The sequence below is a fragment of the Bombina bombina genome, chromosome 1, assembly GCF_027579735.1.
Source record: "Bombina bombina isolate aBomBom1 chromosome 1, aBomBom1.pri, whole genome shotgun sequence".
Lineage (NCBI taxonomy): Eukaryota > Metazoa > Chordata > Amphibia > Anura > Bombinatoridae > Bombina > Bombina bombina.
Genome location: NC_069499.1, coordinates 1,059,498,455 through 1,059,519,427, shown reverse-complemented (window position 1 = coordinate 1,059,519,427; position 20,973 = coordinate 1,059,498,455). Strand labels below are relative to the sequence as shown.

Below are 20,973 nucleotides of genomic sequence, written 5' to 3'. Positions count from 1 at the left end.
AGTTTGTGGCACTTCCGTTCGGATTAGCCACTGCTCCAAGGATTTTCACAAAGGTACTAGGGTCCCTTCTAGCGGTGCTAAGACCAAGGGGCATTGCAGTAGTACCTTACTTGGACGACATTCTGATTCAAGCGTCGTCCCTTCCTCTAGCAAAGGCTCACACGGACATTGTCCTGGCCTTTCTCAGATCTCACGGGTGGAAAGTGAACGTAGAAAAAAGTTCTCTATCTCCGTCAACAAGGGTTCCCTTCTTGGGAACAATAATAGACTCCTTAGAAATGAGGATTTTTCTGACAGAGGCCAGAAAATCAAAACTTCTAAACTCTTGTCAAATACTTCATTCTGTTCCTCTTCCTTCCATAGCGCAGTGCATGGAAGTAATAGGTTTGATGGTAGCGGCAATGGACATAGTTCCTTTTGCGCAAATTCATCTAAGACCATTACAACTGTGCATGCTCAGTCAGTGGAATGGGGACTATACAGACTTGTCTCCGACGATACAAGTAGATCAGAGGACCAGAGATTCACTCCGTTGGTGGCTGTCCCTGGACAACCTGTCACAGGGGATGAGCTTCCGCAGACCAGAGTGGGTCATTGTCACGACCGACGCCAGTCTGGTGGGCTGGGGCGCGGTCTGGGGACCCCTGAAAGCTCAGGGTCTTTGGTCTCGGGAAGAATCTCTTCTCCCGATAAATATTCTGGAACTGAGAGCGATATTCAATGCTCTCAAGGCTTGGCCTCAGCTAGCAAAGGCCAAGTTCATACGGTTTCAATCAGACAACATGACGACTGTTGCGTACATCAACCATCAGGGGGGAACAAGGAGTTCCCTGGCGATGGAAGAAGTGACCAAAATCATTCAATGGGCGGAGACTCACTCCTGCCACTTGTCTGCAATCCACATCCCAGGAGTGGAAAATTGGGAAGCGGATTTTCTGAGTCGTCAGACATTTCATCCGGGGGAGTGGGTACTCCATCCGGAAATATTTGCCCAAATTACTCAATTGTGGGGCATTCCAGACATGGATCTGATGGCCTCTCGTCAGAACTTCAAGGTTCCTTGCTACGGGTCCAGATCCAGGGATCCCAAGGCGACTCTAGTAGATGCACTAGTAGCACCTTGGACCTTCAAACTAGCTTATGTATTCCCGCCGTTTCCTCTCATCCCCAGGCTGGTAGCCAGGATCAATCAGGAGAGGGCATCGGTGATCTTGATAGCTCCTGCGTGGCCATGCAGGACTTGGTATGCAGACCTGGTGAATATGTCATCGGCTCCACCATGGAAGCTACCTTGAGACGAGACCTTCTTGTTCAAGGTCCGTTCGAACATCCGAATCTGGTCTCACTCCAACTGACTGCTTGGAGATTGAACGCTTGATCTTATCAAAGCGAGGGTTCTCAGATTCTGTCATTGATACTCTTGTTCAGGCCAGAAAGCCTGTAACTAGAAAAATTTACCACAAAATATGGAAAAAATATATCTGTTGGTGTGAATCTAAAGGATTCCCTTGGGACAAGGTAAAAATTCCTAAGATTCTATCCTTTCTTCAAGAAGGTTTGGAGAAAGGACTATCTGCAAGTTCCTTGAAGGGACAGATTTCTGCCTTGTCTGTGTTACTTCACAAAAAGCTGGCAGCTGTGCCAGATGTTCAAGCCTTTGTTCAGGCTCTGGTTAGAATCAAGCCTGTTTACAAACCTTTGACTCCTCCTTGGAGTCTCAATTTAGTTCTTTCAGTTCTTCAGGGGGTTCCGTTTGAACCCTTACATTCCGTTGATATTAAGTTATTATCTTGGAAAGTTTTGTTTTTGGTTGCAATTTCTTCTGCCAGAAGAGTTTCAGAATTATCTGCTCTGCAGTGTTCTCCTCCTTATCTGGTGTTCCATGCAGATAAGGTGGTTTTACGTACTAAACCTGGTTTTCTTCCGAAAGTTGTTTCTAACAAAAACATTAACCAGGAGATAGTCGTGCCTTCTTTGTGTCCGAATCCAGTTTCAAAGAAGGAACGTTTGTTGCACAATTTGGATGTTGTTCGTGCTCTAAAATTCTATTTAGATGCTACAAAGGATTTTAGACAAACATCTTCCTTGTTTGTTGTTTATTCTGGTAAAAGGAGAGGTCAAAAAGCAACTTCTACCTCTCTCTCTTTTTGGATTAAAAGCATCATCAGATTGGCTTATGAGACTGCCGGACGGCAGCCTCCTGAAAGAATCACAGCTCATTCCACTAGGGCTGTGGCTTCCACATGGGCCTTCAAGAACGAGGCTTCTGTTGATCAGATATGTAGGGCAGCGACTTGGTCTTCACTGCACACTTTTACTAAATTTTACAAGTTTGATACTTTTGCTTCTTCTGAGGCTATTTTTGGGAGAAAGGTTTTGCAAGCCGTGGTGCCTTCCATCTAGGTGACCTGATTTGCTCCCTCCCTTCATCCGTGTCCTAAAGCTTTGGTATTGGTTCCCACAAGTAAGGATGACGCCGTGGACCGGACATACCTATGTTGGAGAAAACAGAATTTATGTTTACCTGATAAATTACTTTCTCCAACGGTGTGTCCGGTCCACGGCCCGCCCTGGTTTTTTTAATCAGGTCTGATAATTTATTTTCTTTAACTACAGTCACCACGGTATCATATGGTTTCTCCTATGCAAATATTCCTCCTTTACGTCGGTCGAATGACTGGGGAAGGCGGAGCCTAGGAGGGATCATGTGACCAGCTTTGCTGGGCTCTTTGCCATTTCCTGTTGGGGAAGAGAATATCCCACAAGTAAGGATGACGCCGTGGACCGGACACACCCTTGGAGAAAGTAATTTATCAGGTAAACATAAATTCTGTTTTTTGGGAGAAAGGTTTTACAAGCAGTGGTGCCTTCCGTTTAGGTTACCTGACTTGTTCCCTCCCTTCATCCGTGTCCTGGAGCTTTGGTATTGGTTCCCACAAGTAAGGATGACGCCGTGGACCGGACATACCTATGTTGGAGAAAACAGAATTTATGTTTACCTGATAAATTACTTTCTCCAACGGTGTGTCCGGTCCACGGCCCGCCCTGGTTTTTTTAATCAGGTCTGATAATTTATTTTCTTTAACTACAGTCACCACGGTATCATATGGTTTCTCCTATGCAAATATTCCTCCTTTACGTCGGTCGAATGACTGGGGAAGGCGGAGCCTAGGAGGGATCATGTGACCAGCTTTGCTGGGCTCTTTGCCATTTCCTGTTGGGGAAGAGAATATCCCACAAGTAAGGATGACGCCGTGGACCGGACACACCGTTGGAGAAAGTAATTTATCAGGTAAACATAAATTCTGTTTTTTGGGAGAAAGGTTTTACAAGCAGTGGTGCCTTCCGTTTAGGTTACCTGACTTGTTCCCTCCCTTCATCCGTGTCCTGGAGCTTTGGTATTGGTTCCCACAAGTAAGGATGAAGCCGTGGACCGGATACACCAATGTAGGAGAAAACAGAATTTATGTTTACCTGATAAATTTCTTTCTCCTACGGTGTATCCGGCCCACCCTGGCATTTGGTCAGGTTTAAATTTATTTTTGTAAACTACAGTCACCACTGCACCCTATGGTTCTCCTTTTTCTCCTAACCGTCGGTCGAATGACTGGGGGGGGCGGAGCCTGAGGGGAGCTATATGGACAGCTCTGCTGTGTGCTCTCTTTGCCACTTCCTGTAGGGATTGAGAATATCCCACAAGTAAGGATGAAGCCGTGGACCGGATACACCGTAGGAGAAAGAAATTTATCAGGTAAACATAAATTCTGTTTTTACATGCTGAATGGTTTTCTCATTGGCTGATAGCGACAACTCCCACTGCTATATTTGTGAACAGCATCAAAGCCTAAAAAGTATAGGTTTATCCAAATCTGCAGCATCATTTCTTTTCCATTAAAGGGGCAGTTTATTTAAAATTAAATGTCATGATTCTAATAGCACGTGCAACGGTTATATTCTTTAACAAATTATACCAAAATAATAAAGCAAATCTTGTAATAGAAGTAAACTGGAAAGTTTTTTTTTTATTGTATGCTCTATTTGAATTCTGAAAGTTTAGTGCACTTTACGGTTTCTTTCTCTTTTTTTTTTTTTTTATATTTCTTATAAAGCTGTTTTTTTATTGGAACAAACAGAATTTACATACAATGTTCATTTAAGCCTGGATCACAATTTAAATGGTTATATCCACTGTAAAATTGTAAGGTAAAATGTTCCCTGCTTATTTAATCACATATCTGCCTTATGCTTTGGCAGTGGTTGTGTTGACATCATGTGCCTTTTTATAGTTTGTAATTTCATTACTTTTTTATATGCCCTTTGTTGTAATTGTATGGCACTATCAGGGCCTTTAGCTCAGTATTTGCATATGTTAGTAGAGAAGTCATCAGAAATAGAATGTTGAAATAAATTAGGCATAATAGGGTGAGGAATGGTTGCTTGGGATGATTATAATTAAGTTCATGCATTTGATTTCTAGCTTCAAGAGCTGCGTGACTATGAGAAACAACAACAGAAAACCCATTCGCCAGCTGCCCGCAAAGCATCCGCTTCCCCCCATTTACAAAGACTTCACAATCCTCTGCCTGCATGTGATAGCTCTGAGCAAGGTCGCACAGAAGAGATCACAAATGGCGACCAGACAAAAGTCAATCAAGTTGAAGCAGATTGCTCTGAGGAAGGGACAAGTGCTGAACCCATCTCTGCTGTACCAGGTAAGAGAGAGTAATTACAGGTGTCCATTCATGTGAAAACTGTACCGTAAAATATTAATAAAGTGAATTTGGCCAATTACAAATACATATAATAACTACTGTTTTAAAATTGATTATGCTATTGTTACATTTATTAAATAATATCAATATACTGGGTCAATTTACTAAGTGCCAGGTCACACTTAGTTGCTGTGGTGACGTGGCACTCACTATTTTTTGTTCCTTTTCAATCCTCAAGTACTACTAACAGGCCAGATTTTCCTTATATCAACTATAGCACAGGTGAAATAATCATCTGATGGACAAGAGCAGGTTAATAACCATGGTTACTGATCAGATGATTATTTCTCCCTTTGTCTAGTAAAGATATCATGAAAATCTGGTCTGTTAATGAGTAACATTACATTAGGTTATTGCATATTAATTTATAGTGGAGATTACGTTGCTTGTTAATGAGCTATTTCGTTTTTTATTGAGAATGTATGGTTATGGGAAGTATGTATGGGAGCAGCACAAGTATTAACTACATAAATGACACAATTACAAGTTTGCTCTATAAATCATCTGGAATTATTTTTTTAAATTAATAAATATATAAATATAGTATTTAAGCTACAGAAAAAAAGTTATGAATGTGAGAACAAGGTGCACAATAACCTAACACTTTTTCTTTTATATGATGGTGAGAGTCCACAAGCCTTGACATGTGGTATTGAATTCCCACCACTAGGAGGAGGCAAAGAACCCCAAACAAGAAGATCTTTTAATTCCTCCCACCTCCCTGTACTACCCGGTTTTGTTCTTTGTGTCCCAGGAGTGATGGTTAAGATAGAGGTGTTCCAGTTAGGAATTTAGCTTGGGTACTCAGAGCTATGCGAGACCCTTTACCCCTTTGAAGTACTGCTTTAGAAGATGGGGTACAGGAGTACTAGGTTATGTACACAGTATGTCCCTATGGGATTTCAGCCATAACTCACTCAGGTGTTGCAGGGACATGTCCCTTTGCCTCCTCCTGTGGGATTTAAAGTACCCCTCTTCCATATCCTCTGCTGTTACCTTTACAGCACTGGATGGGCTCTCTACTGCATACAGTTGCAGGCTTTGCTGGTAAGCTCAGTGGAGGGGTGCTTTTGTCAGGTAAGTCCCAAAACAGCACTCGCATAGCTCACAGGATATTTGTAGATACTCTCCAGGGTATAGCATAGCCAGGGGACACAGGCAGCACCTGGAGTGGGAACATATGTTAATGCAAGTTGTGTTTAACATTTTATGCTTAAATGCATGTTTGTGAGAGATAAGTGGACCCGCAGGGCCCTTAATTTTACCGTAGCAGCTCCATTTTTTAAAAAAAATGTGAAAGCGCTCAGGTTCTTAAAAATTGTACGGATGAAATTCTTTTTTTGTGCTGCTAAAGAACATAAATAACTTGCCAGTACAGGTAAAGACATGAGACAATCCACAGTAAGAATTGCCAGTGCTCAAAATTAATATTAATAATGTTAAAAATACTCTGTCCTATACAAAGGACAGCAGTAATTTATAGTCTAGAATTTAAACATTTACGCCTAGATTTAGAGTTTTGCGGCCATAGGGGTGCGTTAGCTACGCGTGTTCCCCCCCCCCCCCCCCCCCCGCACCTTTTAAATAACGCTGGTATTTAGAGTTCTCTGAAGGGCTGCGTTAGGCTCCAAAAAGGGAGTGTAGAGGCATATTTTCCGCCACTTCAACCCTCAATACCAGCGTTGCTTACGGTAGCGGCTAGCTGGAAAAACGTGCTCGTGCACGGTTCCCCCATAGGAAACAATGGGGCAGTTTGGGCTCAAAAAAAACCTAACACCTGCAAAAAAGCATTGTTAAGCTCCTAACGCAGCCCCATTGTTTCCTATGGGGAAACAGTTTCTAAGTCTGCACCTAACACCCTAACGTACCCCGAGTCTAAACACCCCTAACCTTACACTTATTAACCCCTAATCTGCCGCCCCCGCTATCGCTGACCCCTGCATTTTATTATTAACTCCTAATTTGCCGCTCTGGACAACGCAGCAACCTACATTATACCTATGTACCCCTAATCTGCTGCCCACAACATCGCCGACACCTACATAATATTTATTAACCCCTAATCTGCCCCCCCCCCCCCCAAAGTCGCTGCTACCTTACCTACACTTATTAACCCCTAATCTGCCGACCGGACCTAGCCGCCACTCTAATAAATTTATTAACCCCTAAACCGCCGCACTCCCGCCTTGCAAACCATATAATAAATGGTATTAACCCCTAATCTGCCCTCCCTAACATCGGCGACACCTAACTTCAAGTATTAACCCCTAATCTGCCGACCGGACCTCGCCACTACTCTAATAAATGTATTAACCCCTAAAGCTAAGTCTAACCCTAACACCCCCCTAAGTTAAATATAATTTTTATCTAACGAAATAAATTAAATCTTATTAACTAAAGTCTTCCTATTTAAAGCTAAATACTTACCTGTAAAATAAACCCTAATATAGCTACAATATAACAAATAATTATATTGTAGCTATTTTAGGATTTATATTTATTTTACAGGCAACTTTGTATTTATTTTAACTAGGTACAATAGCTATTATATAGTTATTAACTATTTAATAACTTCCTAGTTAAAATAAATACAAAATTACCTGTAAAAGAAATCCTAACCTAAGTTACAATTAAACCTAACACTACACTATCAATAAATAAATTAACTAAACTACCTACAATTACCTACAATTAAATCAACTAAACTAAATTACAAAAAAAAAAAGATTACAAGAATTTTAAGCTAATTACACCTACTCTAAGCCCCCTAATAAAATAACAAAGCCCCCCAAAATAAAAAAATTCCCTACCCTAATCTAAATTTAAAAAGTTAACAGCTCTATTACCTTACCAGCCCTTAAAAGGGCTTTTTGCGGGGCATGCCCCAAAGAAATCAGCTCTTTTGCCTGTAAAAAAACCCATACAATATCCCCCCAACATTACAACACACATACCCCTAATCTAACCCACCCAAACCCCCCTTAAAATACCTAACACTAAGCCCCTGAAGATCTTCCTACCTTGTCTTCACCCAGCCGGGTAACATCCGATCCGTCCAGAAGAGGGTCAGAAATCTTCATCCTATCCGGCCAGAAGAGGTCCTCCAGAGGGTCCGAAGTCTTCATCCAGGCGGCATCTTCTATCTTCTTCCATCCGGAGCGGAGCGGGTCCATCTTAAAGCAGCCGGCGCGGATCCATCCTCTTCTTCCGACGTCCTAACAACGATTGAAGTTTCCTTTAAATGGCGTCATCCAAGATCGCGTCCCTCGAATTCCAATTGATTGATAGGATTCTATCAGCCAATCGGAATTAAGGTAGGAAAAATCTGATTGGCTGATTGAATCAGCCAATCAGATTCAAGTTCAATCGGATTGGCTGATCCAATCAGCCAATCAGATTGAGCTCGCATTCTATTGGCTGATCGGAACAGTTTTGATACAATTTGATACACTTTTTTGAATTGTTTGACGACTTTTTTCAAATTTAAACATCATTTAGCACTTCGGCCCAGATTTTGGCGCCAATTCTCCCTGCTTCTTGATGGTCACCATTTTTGGCACTGCCGAGGAACGCAGGAGACACTACAAAGCGTTTTTTCTCCAACATTGGTGTGTCCGGTCCACGGCGTCATCCTTACTTGTGGGATATTCTCTTCCCCAACAGGAAATGGCAAAGAGTCCCAGCAAAGCTGGCCATATAGTCCCTCCTAGGCTCCGCCCACCCCAGTCATTCTCTTTGCCGTTGCACAGGCAACATCTCCACGGAGATGGTTAAGAGTTTTTTGGTGTTTAAATGTAGTTTTTATTCTTCTATCAAGTGTTTGTTATTTTAAAATAGTGCTGGTATGTACTATTTACTCTGAAACAGAAAAGGATGAAGATTTCTGTTTGTAAGAGGAAGATGATTTTAGCAGACAGTAACTAAAATCGATTGCTGTTTCCACACAGGACTGTTGAGATGAAGTAACTTCAGTTGGGGGAAACAGTTAGCAGACTTTTCTGCTTAAGGTATGACTAGCCATATTTCTAACAAGACCATGTAATGCTGGAAGGCTGTCATTTCCCCTCATGGGGACCGGTAAGCCATTTTCTTAGTCAAACATAAAAGAATAAAGGGCTTAAAAAAGGGCTTAAAAACTGGTAGACATTTTTATGGGCTAAAACGATTGCTTTATTGGGGCATATTATGCAGATTCTAGCTAACAATTGGCATTATAATCTTGGGGAACGTTTAAAAAACGGCAGGCACTGTGTTGGACACCTTTTTTAGTCTGGGGGCCTTTCTAGTTATAGACTGAGCCTCATTTTCGCGCCATTACTGCGCAGTTGTTTTTGGAGAGCAAGGCATGCAGATGCATGTGTGAGGATCTAAGAATCACTAAAAAAGCTTCTAGAAGGCGTCATTTGGTATCGTATTCCCCTCTGGGCTTGGTTGGGTCTCAGCAAAGCATATAGCTGGGACTGTATAGGGGTCAAATTTAAAAACGGCTCCGGTTCCGTTATTTTAAGGGTTAAAGCTCTGAAATTTGGTGTGCAATACTTTTAATGCTTTAAGACACTGTGGTGAAATTTTGGTAATTTTTGAACAATTCCTTCATACTTTTTCACATATTCAGTAATAAAGTGTTTTCAGTTTGAAATTTAAAGAGACAGTAACGGTTTTATGTTAAAACGTTTTTTGTGCTTTGTTGACAAGTTTAAGCCTGTTTAACATGTCTGTACCTTCAGATAAGCTATGTTCTATATGTATGAAAGCCAATGTGTCTCCCCATTTAAATTTATGTGATAATTGTGCCATAGTGTCCAAACAAAGTAAGGACAGTACTGCCACAGATAATGATATTGCCCAAGATGATTCCTCAAATGAGGGGAGTAAACATGATACTACATCATCCCCTACTGTGTCTACACCAGTTTTGCCCATACAGGAGGCCCCTAGTACATCTAGTGCGCCAATACTTATTACCATGCAACAATTAACGGCTGTAATGGATAACTCCATAGCAAATCTTTTATCCAAAATGCCTACTTATCAGAGAAAGCGCGATTGCTCTGTTTTAAACACTGAAGAGCAAGAGGGCGCTGATGATAACTGTTCTGACATACCCTCACACCAATCTCAAGGGACCATGAGGGAGGTTTTGTCTGATGGAGAAATCTCAGATTCAGGAAAAATTTCTCATCAAGCTGAACCTGATGTTGTGACATTTAAATTTAAATTAGAACATCTCCGCGCACTGCTTAAGGAGGTGTTATCTACTCTGGATGATTGTGACAATTTGGTCATTCCAGAGAAATTATGTAAGATGGACAAGTTCCTAGAGGTTCCGGTGCCCCCCGACGCTTTTTCTATACCCAAGCGGGTGGCGGACATAGTAAATAAAGAGTGGGTAAAGCCCGGCATACCTTTTGTTCCCCTTCCTATATTTAAGAAATTATTTCCTATAGTCGACCCCAGAAAGGACTTATGGCAGACAGTCCCCAAGGTCGAGGGGGCGGTTTCTACTCTAAACAAACGCACTACTATTCCTATCGAAGATAGTTGTGCTTTCAAAGATCCTATGGATAAAAAATTAGAGGGTTTGCTTAAATAGATTTTTGTACAGCAAGGTTACCTTCTACAACCAATTTCATGCATTGTTCCTGTCACTACGGCAGCGTGTTTCTGGTTCGAGGAACTAGAAAAGTCGCTCAGTAGAGAATCTTCATATGAGGAGGTTATGGACAGAGTTCACGCACTTAAATTGGCTAACTCTTTTGTTTTAGATGCCGCTTTGCAATTAGCTAGATTAGCGGCGAAAAATTCAGGGTTTGCTATCGTGGCGCGCAGAGCGCTTTGGCTAAAGTCTTGGTCAGCGGATGTGTCTTCCAAGACAAAATTGCTTAACATTCCTTTCAAAGGTAAAACATTATTTGGACCAGATTTGAAAGAGATTATTTCAGACATCACTGGGGGAAAGGGCCACGCCCTCCCACAGGATAGGTCTTTTAAGGCTAAAAATAAGCCTAATTTTCGTCCCTTTCGCAGAAACGGACCAGCCTCTAATTCTGCATCCTCTAAGCAAGAGGGTAATACTTCACAACCCAAACCAGCCTGGAAACCAATGCAAGGCTGGAACAAGGGTAAGCAGGCCAAGAAGCCTACCACTGCTACAAAAACAGCATGAAGGGATAGCCCCCGATCCGGGACCGGATCTAGTGGGGGGCAGACTCTCTCTCTTTGCTCAGGCTTGGGCAAGAGATGTTCAGGATCCTTGGGCGCTAGAAATAGTTTCTCAAGGTTATCTCCTGGAATTCAAGGAACTACCCCCAAGGGGAAGGTTCCACAGGTCTCACTTATCCTCAAACCAAATAAAGAGACAGGCATTCTTACATTGTGTAGAAGACCTGTTAAAGATGGGAGTGATACATCCAGTTCCAATAAGAGAACAAGGAATGGGATTTTATTCCAATCTGTTCGTAGTTCCCAAAAAAGAGGGAACATTCAGACCAATTTTGAATCTGAAGATCCTAAACAAATTTCTCAGGGTACCATCGTTCAAAATGGAAACTATTCGAACGATCCTACCCACCATCCAGGAAAGTCAATTTATGACTACCGTGGATTTAAAGGATGCGTACCTACATATTCCTATCCACAAGGAACATCATCAGTTCCTAAGGTTCGCTTTTCTGGACAAGCATTACCAGTTTGTGGCACTTCCATTCGGATTAGCCACTGCTCCAAGGATTTTCGCAAAGGTACTAGGGTCCCTTCTAGCGGTTCTAAGACCAAGGGGCATTGCAGTAGTACCTTACTTGGACGACATCCTAATTCAAGCGTCGTCCCTGTCAAAAGCAAAGGCTCATACGGACATCGTCCTAGCCTTTCTCAGATCTCACGGATGGAAGGTGAACAAAGAAAAAAGTTCTCTTTCCCTGTCAACAAGAGTTCCCTTCTTGGGAACAATAATAGATTCCTTAGAAATGAGGATTTTTCTGACAGAGGTCAGAAAATCAAAACTTCTAAGCTCTTGTCAAGTACTTCATTCTGTTCCTCGTCCTTCCATAGCGCAGTGCATGGAAGTAATAGGATTGATGGTTGCAACAATGGACATAGTTCCTTTTGCACGAATTCATCTAAGACCATTACAACTGTGCATGCTCAGACAGTGGAATGGGGATTATACAGACTTGTCTCCGATGATTCAAGTAGATCAAAAGACCAGAGATTCACTCCGTTGGTGGCTGACCCTGGACAATCTGTCACAGGGAATGAGCTTCCGCAGACCAGAGTGGGTCATTGTCACGACCGACGCCAGTCTAGTGGGCTGGGGCGCGGTCTGGGAATCCCTGAAAGCTCAGGGTCTATGGTCTTGGGAAGAGTCTCTTCTCCCGATAAACATTCTGGAACTGAGAGCGATATTCAATGCTCTCAGAGCTTGGCCTCAACTAGCAAAGGCCAAATTCATAAGGTTTCAATCAGACAACATGACGACCGTTGCATATATCAATCATCAGGGGGGAACAAGGAGTTCCCTGGCGATGAAAGAAGTGACCAAGATAATTCAATGGGCGGAGGATCACTCCTGCCACTTGTCTGCGATCCACATCCCAGGAGTGGAAAATTGGGAAGCGGATTTTCTGAGTCGTCAGACATTCCATCCGGGGGAGTGGGAACTCCATCCGGAAATCTTTGCCCAAATAACTCAATTATGGGGCACTCCAGACATGGATCTGATGGCGTCTCGTCAGAACTTCAAGGTTCCTTGCTACGGGTCTAGATCCAGGGATCCCAAGGCGACTCTAGTAGATGCACTAGTAGCACCTTGGACCTTCAACCTAGCTTATGTATTTCCACCGTTTCCTCTCATTCCCAGGCTGGTAGCCAGGATCAATCAGGAGAGGGCCTCGGTGATCTTGATAGCTCCTGCGTGGCCACGCAGGACTTGGTATGCAGACCTGGTGAATATGTCATCGGCTCCACCATGGAAGCTACCTTTGAGACAGGACCTTCTTGTTCAGGGTCCATTCGAACATCCGAATCTGGTTTCCCTCCAACTGACGGCTTGGAGATAGAACGCTTGATTTTATCAAAGCGTGGGTTTTCAGATTCTGTAATAGATACTCTGATTCAGGCTAGAAAGCCTGTAACTAGAAAAATTTACCATAAAATATGGAAAAAATATATCTGTTGGTGTGAATCCAAAGGATTTCCATGGAACAAGATAAAAATTCCTAAGATTCTATCCTTTCTACAAGAAGGTTTGGAGAAAGGATTATCTGCAAGTTCTCTAAAGGGACAGATCTCTGCTTTATCTGTTTTACTTCACAAAAGACTGGCAGCCGTGCCAGATGTTCAAGCATTTGTTCAGGCTCTGGTTAGGATCAAGCCTGTTTACAGACCTTTGACTCCTCCCTGGAGTCTAAATCTAGTTCTTTCAGTTCTTCAAGGGGTTCCGTTTGAACCTTTACATTCCATAGATATTAAGTTACTATCTTGGAAAGTTTTGTTTTTGGTTGCAATTTCTTCTGCTAGAAGAGTTTCAGAGTTATCTGCTCTGCAGTGTTCTCCACCCTATCTGGTGTTCCATGCAGATAAGGTGGTTTTGCGTACTACGCCTGGTTTTCTTCCGAAGGTTGTTTCTAACAAAAATATTAACCAGGAGATAGTTGTACCTTCTTTGTGTCCGAATCCAGTTTCAAAGAAGGAACGTTTGTTACACAATTTGGACGTAGTCCGTGCTCTAAAATTCTATTTAGAGGCTACTAAAGATTTCAGACAAACATCTTCCTTGTTTGTTGTTTATTCTGGTAAGAGGAGAGGTCAAAAAGCGACTTCTACCTCTCTTTCCTTTTGGCTTAAAAGCATTATCCGATTGGCTTATGAGACTGCCGGACGGCAGCCTCCTGAAAAAATCACAGCTCACTCCACTAGGGCTGTGGCTTCCACATGGGCCTTCAAGAACGAGGCTTCTGTTGACCAGATATGTAAGGCAGCGACTTGGTCTTCTCTGCACACTTTTGCCAAATTTTACAAATTTGATACTTTTGCTTCTTCGGAGGCTATTTTTGGGAGAAAGGTTTTGCAAGCCGTGGTGCCTTCCTTTTAGGTGACCTGATTTGCTCCCTCCCTTCATCCGTGTCCTAAAGCTTTGGTATTGGTTTCCACAAGTAAGGATGACGCCGTGGACCGGACACACCAATGTTGGAGAAAACAGAATTTATGCTTACCTGATAAATTACTTTCTCCAACGGTGTGTCCGGTCCACGGCCCGCCCTGGTTTTTTAATCAGGTCTGATGAATTATTTTCTCTAACTACAGTCACCACAGTACCATATGGTTTCTCCTATATATATTTCCTCCTGTCCGTCGGTCGAATGACTGGGGTGGGCGGAGCCTAGGAGGGACTATATGGCCAGCTTTGCTGGGACTCTTTGCCATTTCCTGTTGGGGAAGAGAATATCCCACAAGTAAGGATGACGCCGTGGACCGGACACACCGTTGGAGAAAGTAATTTATCAGGTAAGCATAAATTCTGTTTTTGTTCATAGGCATTTCCTTTATCTTGAGGGGGTGAGTATTCTAATCAACAGGGGGTGCTGGAGGGGTTAATAGTATTGGGGGTCGGTGGGAGTCTACTTTCTTCTCCTTCTTTTTAGTAGTATTTCTTTTCCTGAGGTGCATACTGCCTCCTTATACTGTGGCAAATTTCAACCACTAATTTTAACCTAATCTGACTCCCTGTTATCTAGTCTATTCACTAGCCTATAAATTTATGACATCAGACTAAGATAAAACTTCCTGAAAAAGCAGCCTCCTACATGTAGGACTGTGACAGGAAGTGCAGGTGTAGCGTGAAAATAATAAAATAAAAGGTAAAATAAATTTAAATACATAAACAAAAAATATATATATATGATTTCCAGTGGGAGGTAGGAGAGATAAAGTAATAAAATGGTCATTTTCAGTTCTCTCTAAGGGCCTGATATTCAAAACCTCGCTGTTCATATGAGACCCTTTAAAAAATAATAATTAGAAACAGAAATGTTATCTTGAGAAATGTTTATGTTGCTATGTCGTGTTCTTTATGTGAAACAGAGACTCCTTCGTTACAATGCAAGGTATAAAAAAAAATCCCAAAGGTTTTGCCTGATTTCTCTCCATGCCGGCGAGGTTTTGATTATCAGGCCCTTAGTATTAGTCTTTGGTTTTCAGACAGAGATAGTATAAAGAAATATGTGTACAGAAAGTGATAAAATAAGGAAATCTGATTTCTCTAAAGATTCTAAAGGATCTATTTGCAAACGGTTTAATACGCTCCAACAGGTAAAATGGATCATTGGGAATAAAAAGGGGAGAGACATTTAGAGTAAACGGTCCCTTTTAAAACTATTTGCTGGTGTTGCTTTTCGGTGGTCAAATTCCACCTACCACTTTTCTTATTTGAAGGAGCCAATCTTTACTTGAGCTTGAAGATGAGTGTGCCAAAATCTCCATTGTTTTCCTGCAGCAAAACAGATAACATCATAAACTGCAAACATACAGATATGTGGTAGGGTTAGGCTTGTGAAGCCTGCCATTTGCTCATTCATTTTTTCACGACTGGAAATTTTTTGGACTCTTTTATTACAGAAATAAGGGGCAAAACAAAAAAAATGGAAGCATATTGCAAAGTTTTTTTGTTTTTTTTAAAAAACCCTGAATATTTATGCCTTTTTATATTACAATCTGAAAGGGCAGCACTACACACTGCATTATTGAACAGTCATATTAAAATCTTGTACATACTGTACACTTGTGTCTCCTCAGTACTGCAGCTTTCTGCTATTTTGCATTAATGTGAATGTTGTGAGAAATTTCCACATTATAGGGACATTAAAACACAAATTGTAAACTACTTGATTATGAACCTTCATATATAACAATCATTTTGCAATGAAAACTGCAGCTCTATTTTGTCAAATGAGTATATTGTTTTATGTTTATTCTTTTCACTAATTTCTCTGTCCCCTAGAACAAAAGAACCCTTGCTTACCAATCACAAACTAATATTCAGATATAGCACAAACTCTGTTTGCACATGTGCAGACTGAGGTAGCCTGTACTCTTGTATTCCTTTAAAGGAGTAGTCTAGTCAAAATTAAACTTTCACAATTCAGATAGAGCAGGCAATGTTAAGCAACTTTCTAATTTACTACTATTATCAATTTTTCTTCATTCTCTTGGTATCTTTATTTGAAAAAGCAAGAATGCAAGCATAGGAGCTGGCTCATTTTTGGTTCAGCACCAGGATAGCACTTTCTGATTGGTTTCCAAATGTATCCACAAATCGGCAAGCACTACTCAGGTGCTGAACCAAAAATGGTCTGGCTCCTAAGCTTACATTCATATAAAGATACCAAGAGAACAAAGAAAATTTGATAATAGGAGAAAATTACAAATTTACTTAAAATTGCATGCTCTATCTGAATCATGAGAGTTAATTTTGACTAGACTATGCCTTTTAAGGAGGTTTAGCACTAATTCAACTTAGTTACTATGGCAAAGAATGATCTTCCTATCATGGTTGTTGATGCAAAACTGATAATCCACCTTTTAAAAGTATGTGTCACAATATCACATAAATTGCCTAAAAGTATTAACCCAAGTCTCCCTGGGAGATAGTGAAACAAGCAAAAATTTTAGATGCATTTTACAGCAAAAGGCTGCAAAATAAATAATGTATTTTGCAATAGTGTTTCACTTGCAATAATGAAACATTTTATGCGTTGTTGAAATGTCAAGTTTAATGGTTATTTAAAGTGAATGTCAAGTTACTAATAGCGCCCAACGGCATTAGATAGACTTTTAAAAATTAACAAGGGTTTAATTCATGAAAAAAAAATTATGTAAATATTTTGCAGAATTTTTACCTATTTACCACTGCGACGATAAGCGCAGCTCTCCTGTCCGCCATTTTGTCAAATTGATTGACAGATGTCAATTCATAAAATAACCAATCCTTGGATTAGTTATTTTACAAATCGTCATCTGTCAATCAATTTGACAATATGGCGGGCGGGAGAGCTGCGCTTATCGTCACAGTAGTAAATAGGTAAAAATTCTGCAAATTCTATACATATAAAAGATTTCATGAATTAAACCCTTGTTAATTTTTAAAAGTCTATCCAATGCCGTGGGGCACTATTAGTAACTTGACATTCACTTTAAGTATCTGTAACAGAGAAAATCGGCCCAATATACATTCCTGAATTGAATAAACCCACAGATCTTTTTCTTTAAAACAAGTTAATCTAGTTTCTAGTTTCAGTAACCACTCTTTTCAACTAACTATATACTGTACATTCTTTTTTTTGGTGATTTTAGGATGCTTATTTACATGTTTTTAAAATGACTTTATGTATCTTACAAATGCCCTGTTCTCAAAACTTAAAAGCTCAAACTGATATGATGGCCATTGAAATTCTAAATTTTGATTCCTCACAAAGGCCTAAATTACAAGTGTAGCACAGTAGATAGGACCTTGCGCAAAGAACAAAGCACAATCTAGTATTTAATAATTTAACCAAAGCATTTTAATGTGCCAAAAATGTTTTAGCAAATACTTATGATAGGTAGAGCAGGGAGCTCTACTAGAAGACTTATTGTGCTTATATTACAGGTGGGGAGTTGTTGCACACAAGCACAATACAAATTATCTCTGTTACATTTTGTGCTTTTTAAGACATGAACTACGCCATTATTATTAATAGGAGAGTATAGAACTACGTGAAGGGTGCACTACTTGCGCACGTCGGCTTAGAGCTCAAGCCATACCCGACATTAATTTTACTGCATGTCCTAAAAAAATCCATTATGTGAGGGATTTAGTGCACCTGTGCTTTCTGTCATGCAGTTGTTCGCACACCCTAGACTATCACTCGCGCAATACAAAATACAGTGGCACTAACATTTTTGTGCTCCACTTGCAATCTATGAGAACATTTTTAATTATAAATGGTTAAAATACAAACAAACAACCACATACTTCTATTTATTTTGCCCGCTTTACTAATAATTTAAGTATAACAGTTATGTTTTTTTCAAAGCCCTCAGAAGCTGGAGTGCAGCCTCTGACCTCTGGCCCTAGAACATGTTACAGTGATTGATCAGTGCAGTAGGTCATTCATATCTGTCCTTAATTAGCAACAATAAAGAAGAAAAGCTAAACATACTCAATTGGCTTTTCAAGGTGTTGATACTGGATTGCAAAATCCCGACTTTACTTTAAAATATACAGGTTAATGCTTTTTAAAACATAGGCTTCATTCTCTTTAAAGTAACATTCTAAGTTTCTCTCTCATACAAACCATTTGATCAGTAAAATTATACAAAAGCTTTGCACAGATATATTTTAGCTATGTTGGGGGCTGTATTTGTGTGGTAAACGTCATTAAATAATTATGTACAATTTTCTCCAACATAGGTGTGTCCGGTCCACGGCGTCATCCTTACTTGTGGGATATTCTCTTCCCCAACAGGAAATGGCAAAGAGCCCAGCAAAGCTGGTCACATGATCCCTCCTAGGCTCCGCCTACCCCAGTCATTCTCTTTGCCGTTGTACAGGCAACATCTCCACGGAGATGGCTTAGAGTTTTTTAGTGTTTAACTGTAGTTTTTCTTATTCAATCAAGAGTTTGTTATTTTAAAATAGTGCTGGTATGTACTATTTACTCAGAAACAGAAAAGAGATGAAGATTTCTGTTTGTATGAGGAAAATGATTTTAGCACCGTAACTAAAATCCATGGCTGTTCCACACAGGACTGTTGAGAGCAATTAACTTCAGTTGGGGGAACAGTGTGCAGTCTCTTACTGCTTGAGGTATGACACATTCTAACAAGACGATGTAATGCTGGAAGCTGTCATTTTCCCTATGGGATCCGGTAAGCCATGTTTATTAAGATAGTAAATAAGGGCTTCACAAGGGCTTATTAAGACTGTAGACTTTTTCTGGGCTAAATCGATTCATTATTAACACATATTTAGCCTTGAGGAATCATTTATTCTGGGTATTTTGATATGATTATATCGGCAGGCACTGTTTTAGACACCTTATTCTTTAGGGGCTTTCCCTAATCATAGTCAGAGCCTCATTTTCGCGCCGGTATGGCGCACTTGTTTTTGAGGACAGCATGGCATGCAGCTGCATGTGTGTGGAGCTCTGATACATAGAAAAGTCTTTCTGAAGGCATCATTTGGTATCGTATTCCCCTTTGGGCTTGGTTGGGTCTCAGCAAAGCAGATTCCAGGGACTGTAAAGGGGTTAAATATAAAAACGGCTCCGGTTCCGTTATTTTAAGGGTTAAAGCTTCCAAATTTGGTGTGCAATACTTTTAAGGCTTTAAGACACTGTGGTGAAATTTTGGTGAATTTTGAACAATTCCTTCATACTTTTTCGCAATTGCAGTAATAAAGTGTGTTTAGTTTAAAATTTAAAGTGACAGTAACGGTTTTATTTTAAAACGTTTTTTGTGCTTTGTTATCAAGTTTATGCCTGTTTAACATGTCTGAACTACCAGATAGATTGTGTTCTGACTGTGGGGAAACCAAGGTTCCTTCTCATTTAACTATATGTATTTTATGTCATAAAAAAATTTAGTAAAAATGATGCCCAAGATGATTCCTCAAGTGAGGGGAGTAAGCATGGTACTGCATCATCCCCTCCTTCGTCTACACCAGTCTTGCCCATACAGGAGGCCCCTAGTACATCTAGTGCGCCAATACTCCTTACTATGCAACATTTAACGGCTGTAATGGATAATTCTATCAAAAACATTTTAGCCAATATGCCCACTTATCAGCGAAAGCGCGACTGCTCTGTTTTAGAAAATTCTGTAGAGCATGAGAACGCTGATGATATGGTTTCTGAAGGGCCCCTACACCAGTCTGAGGGGGCCAGGGAGGTTTTGTCTGAGGGAGAAATTTCAGATTCAGGAAACATTTCTCAACAAGCTGAACCTGATGTGATTACTTTTAAATTTAAGTTGGAACATCTCCGCGCTCTGCTTAAGGAGGTGTTATCCAATTTGGATGATTGTGATTATCTGGTCATTCCAGAACCATTATGTAAAATGGAAAAGTTCTTAGTGGCCCCGGGGCCCCCCGAAGCTTTTCCTATATCCAAGCGGGTGGCGTACATTGTTAGTAAAGAATGGGACAGGCCCGGTATACCTTTAGTACCTCCCCCCATATTTAAAAAATTGTTTTCCTATAGTCGACCCCAGAAAGGACTGATGGCAGACAGTCCCCAAGGTCGAGGGGGCGGTTTCTACTCTACACAAGCGCGCCACTATACCATAGAAGATAGTTGTGCTTTCCAAGATCCTATGGATAAAAAATTAGAAGGTCTGCTAAAAAAGATGTTTGTTCAGCAAGGTTCCCTTCTACAACCAATTGCATGCATTGTCCCTGTCACTGCAGCCGCGTGTTTCTAGTTTGATGAGCTAGGAAAGGCGATTATTAGTAATTCTTCTTCTTATGAGGAGATTATGGACAGAATTCGTGCTCTTAAATTGGCTAATTCTTTCACCCTAGACGCCACCTTGCAATTGGCTAGGTTAGCGGCGAAAAAATTCTGGGTTTGCTATTGTGGCGCAGAGCGCTTTGGTTAAAATCTTGGGCAGCGGATGCGTCTTCCAAGAACAATTGCTTGACATTCCTTTCAAGGGGAAAACACTCTTTGGCCCTGACTTGAAAGAGATTATCTCTGATATCACTGGGGGCAAGGGCCACGCCCTTCCTCAGGATAGGTCTTTTCAACCTAAGTTTCGTCCCTTTCGCAGAAACGGATCAGCCCCAAGGGCTACGTCCTCTAAGCAGGAAGGTAATACTTCTCAAGCCAATCCAGCCTGGAGACCTATGCAAGGCTGGAACAAAGGAAAGCAGGCCAGGAAACCTGCCACTGCTACCAAGACAGCATGAAATGCGGGCCCCCGATCCGGGACCGGATCTGGTGGGGGGCAGACTCTCTCTCTTCGCTCAGGCTTGGGCAAGAGATGTTCTGGATCCTTGGGCGCTAGAAATAGTCTCCCAAGGTTATTCTCTGGAGTTCAAGGGGCTTCCTCCAAGGGGGAGGTTCCACAGGTCTCAGTTGTCTTCAGACCACATAAGAAGACAGGCATTCTTACATTGGGTAGAAGACCTGCTAAAAATGGGAGTGATTCATCCTGTTCCATTAGG

At 41.1% G+C, this 20,973-nt stretch overlaps 1 protein-coding gene across 1 annotated transcript in view; it reads left to right on the top strand.

The window, feature by feature from the left end:
- The window catches only part of ARFGEF2 (ADP ribosylation factor guanine nucleotide exchange factor 2), a 471,542-nt gene that overhangs the window by 150,192 nt on the left and 300,377 nt on the right, over positions 1–20,973 (top strand). The window contains exon 6 of the mRNA XM_053716931.1: positions 4,478–4,712. Coding sequence (XP_053572906.1) covers positions 4,478–4,712 — 235 coding nt within the window. The remainder of the gene's footprint in view (positions 1–4,477; positions 4,713–20,973) is intronic.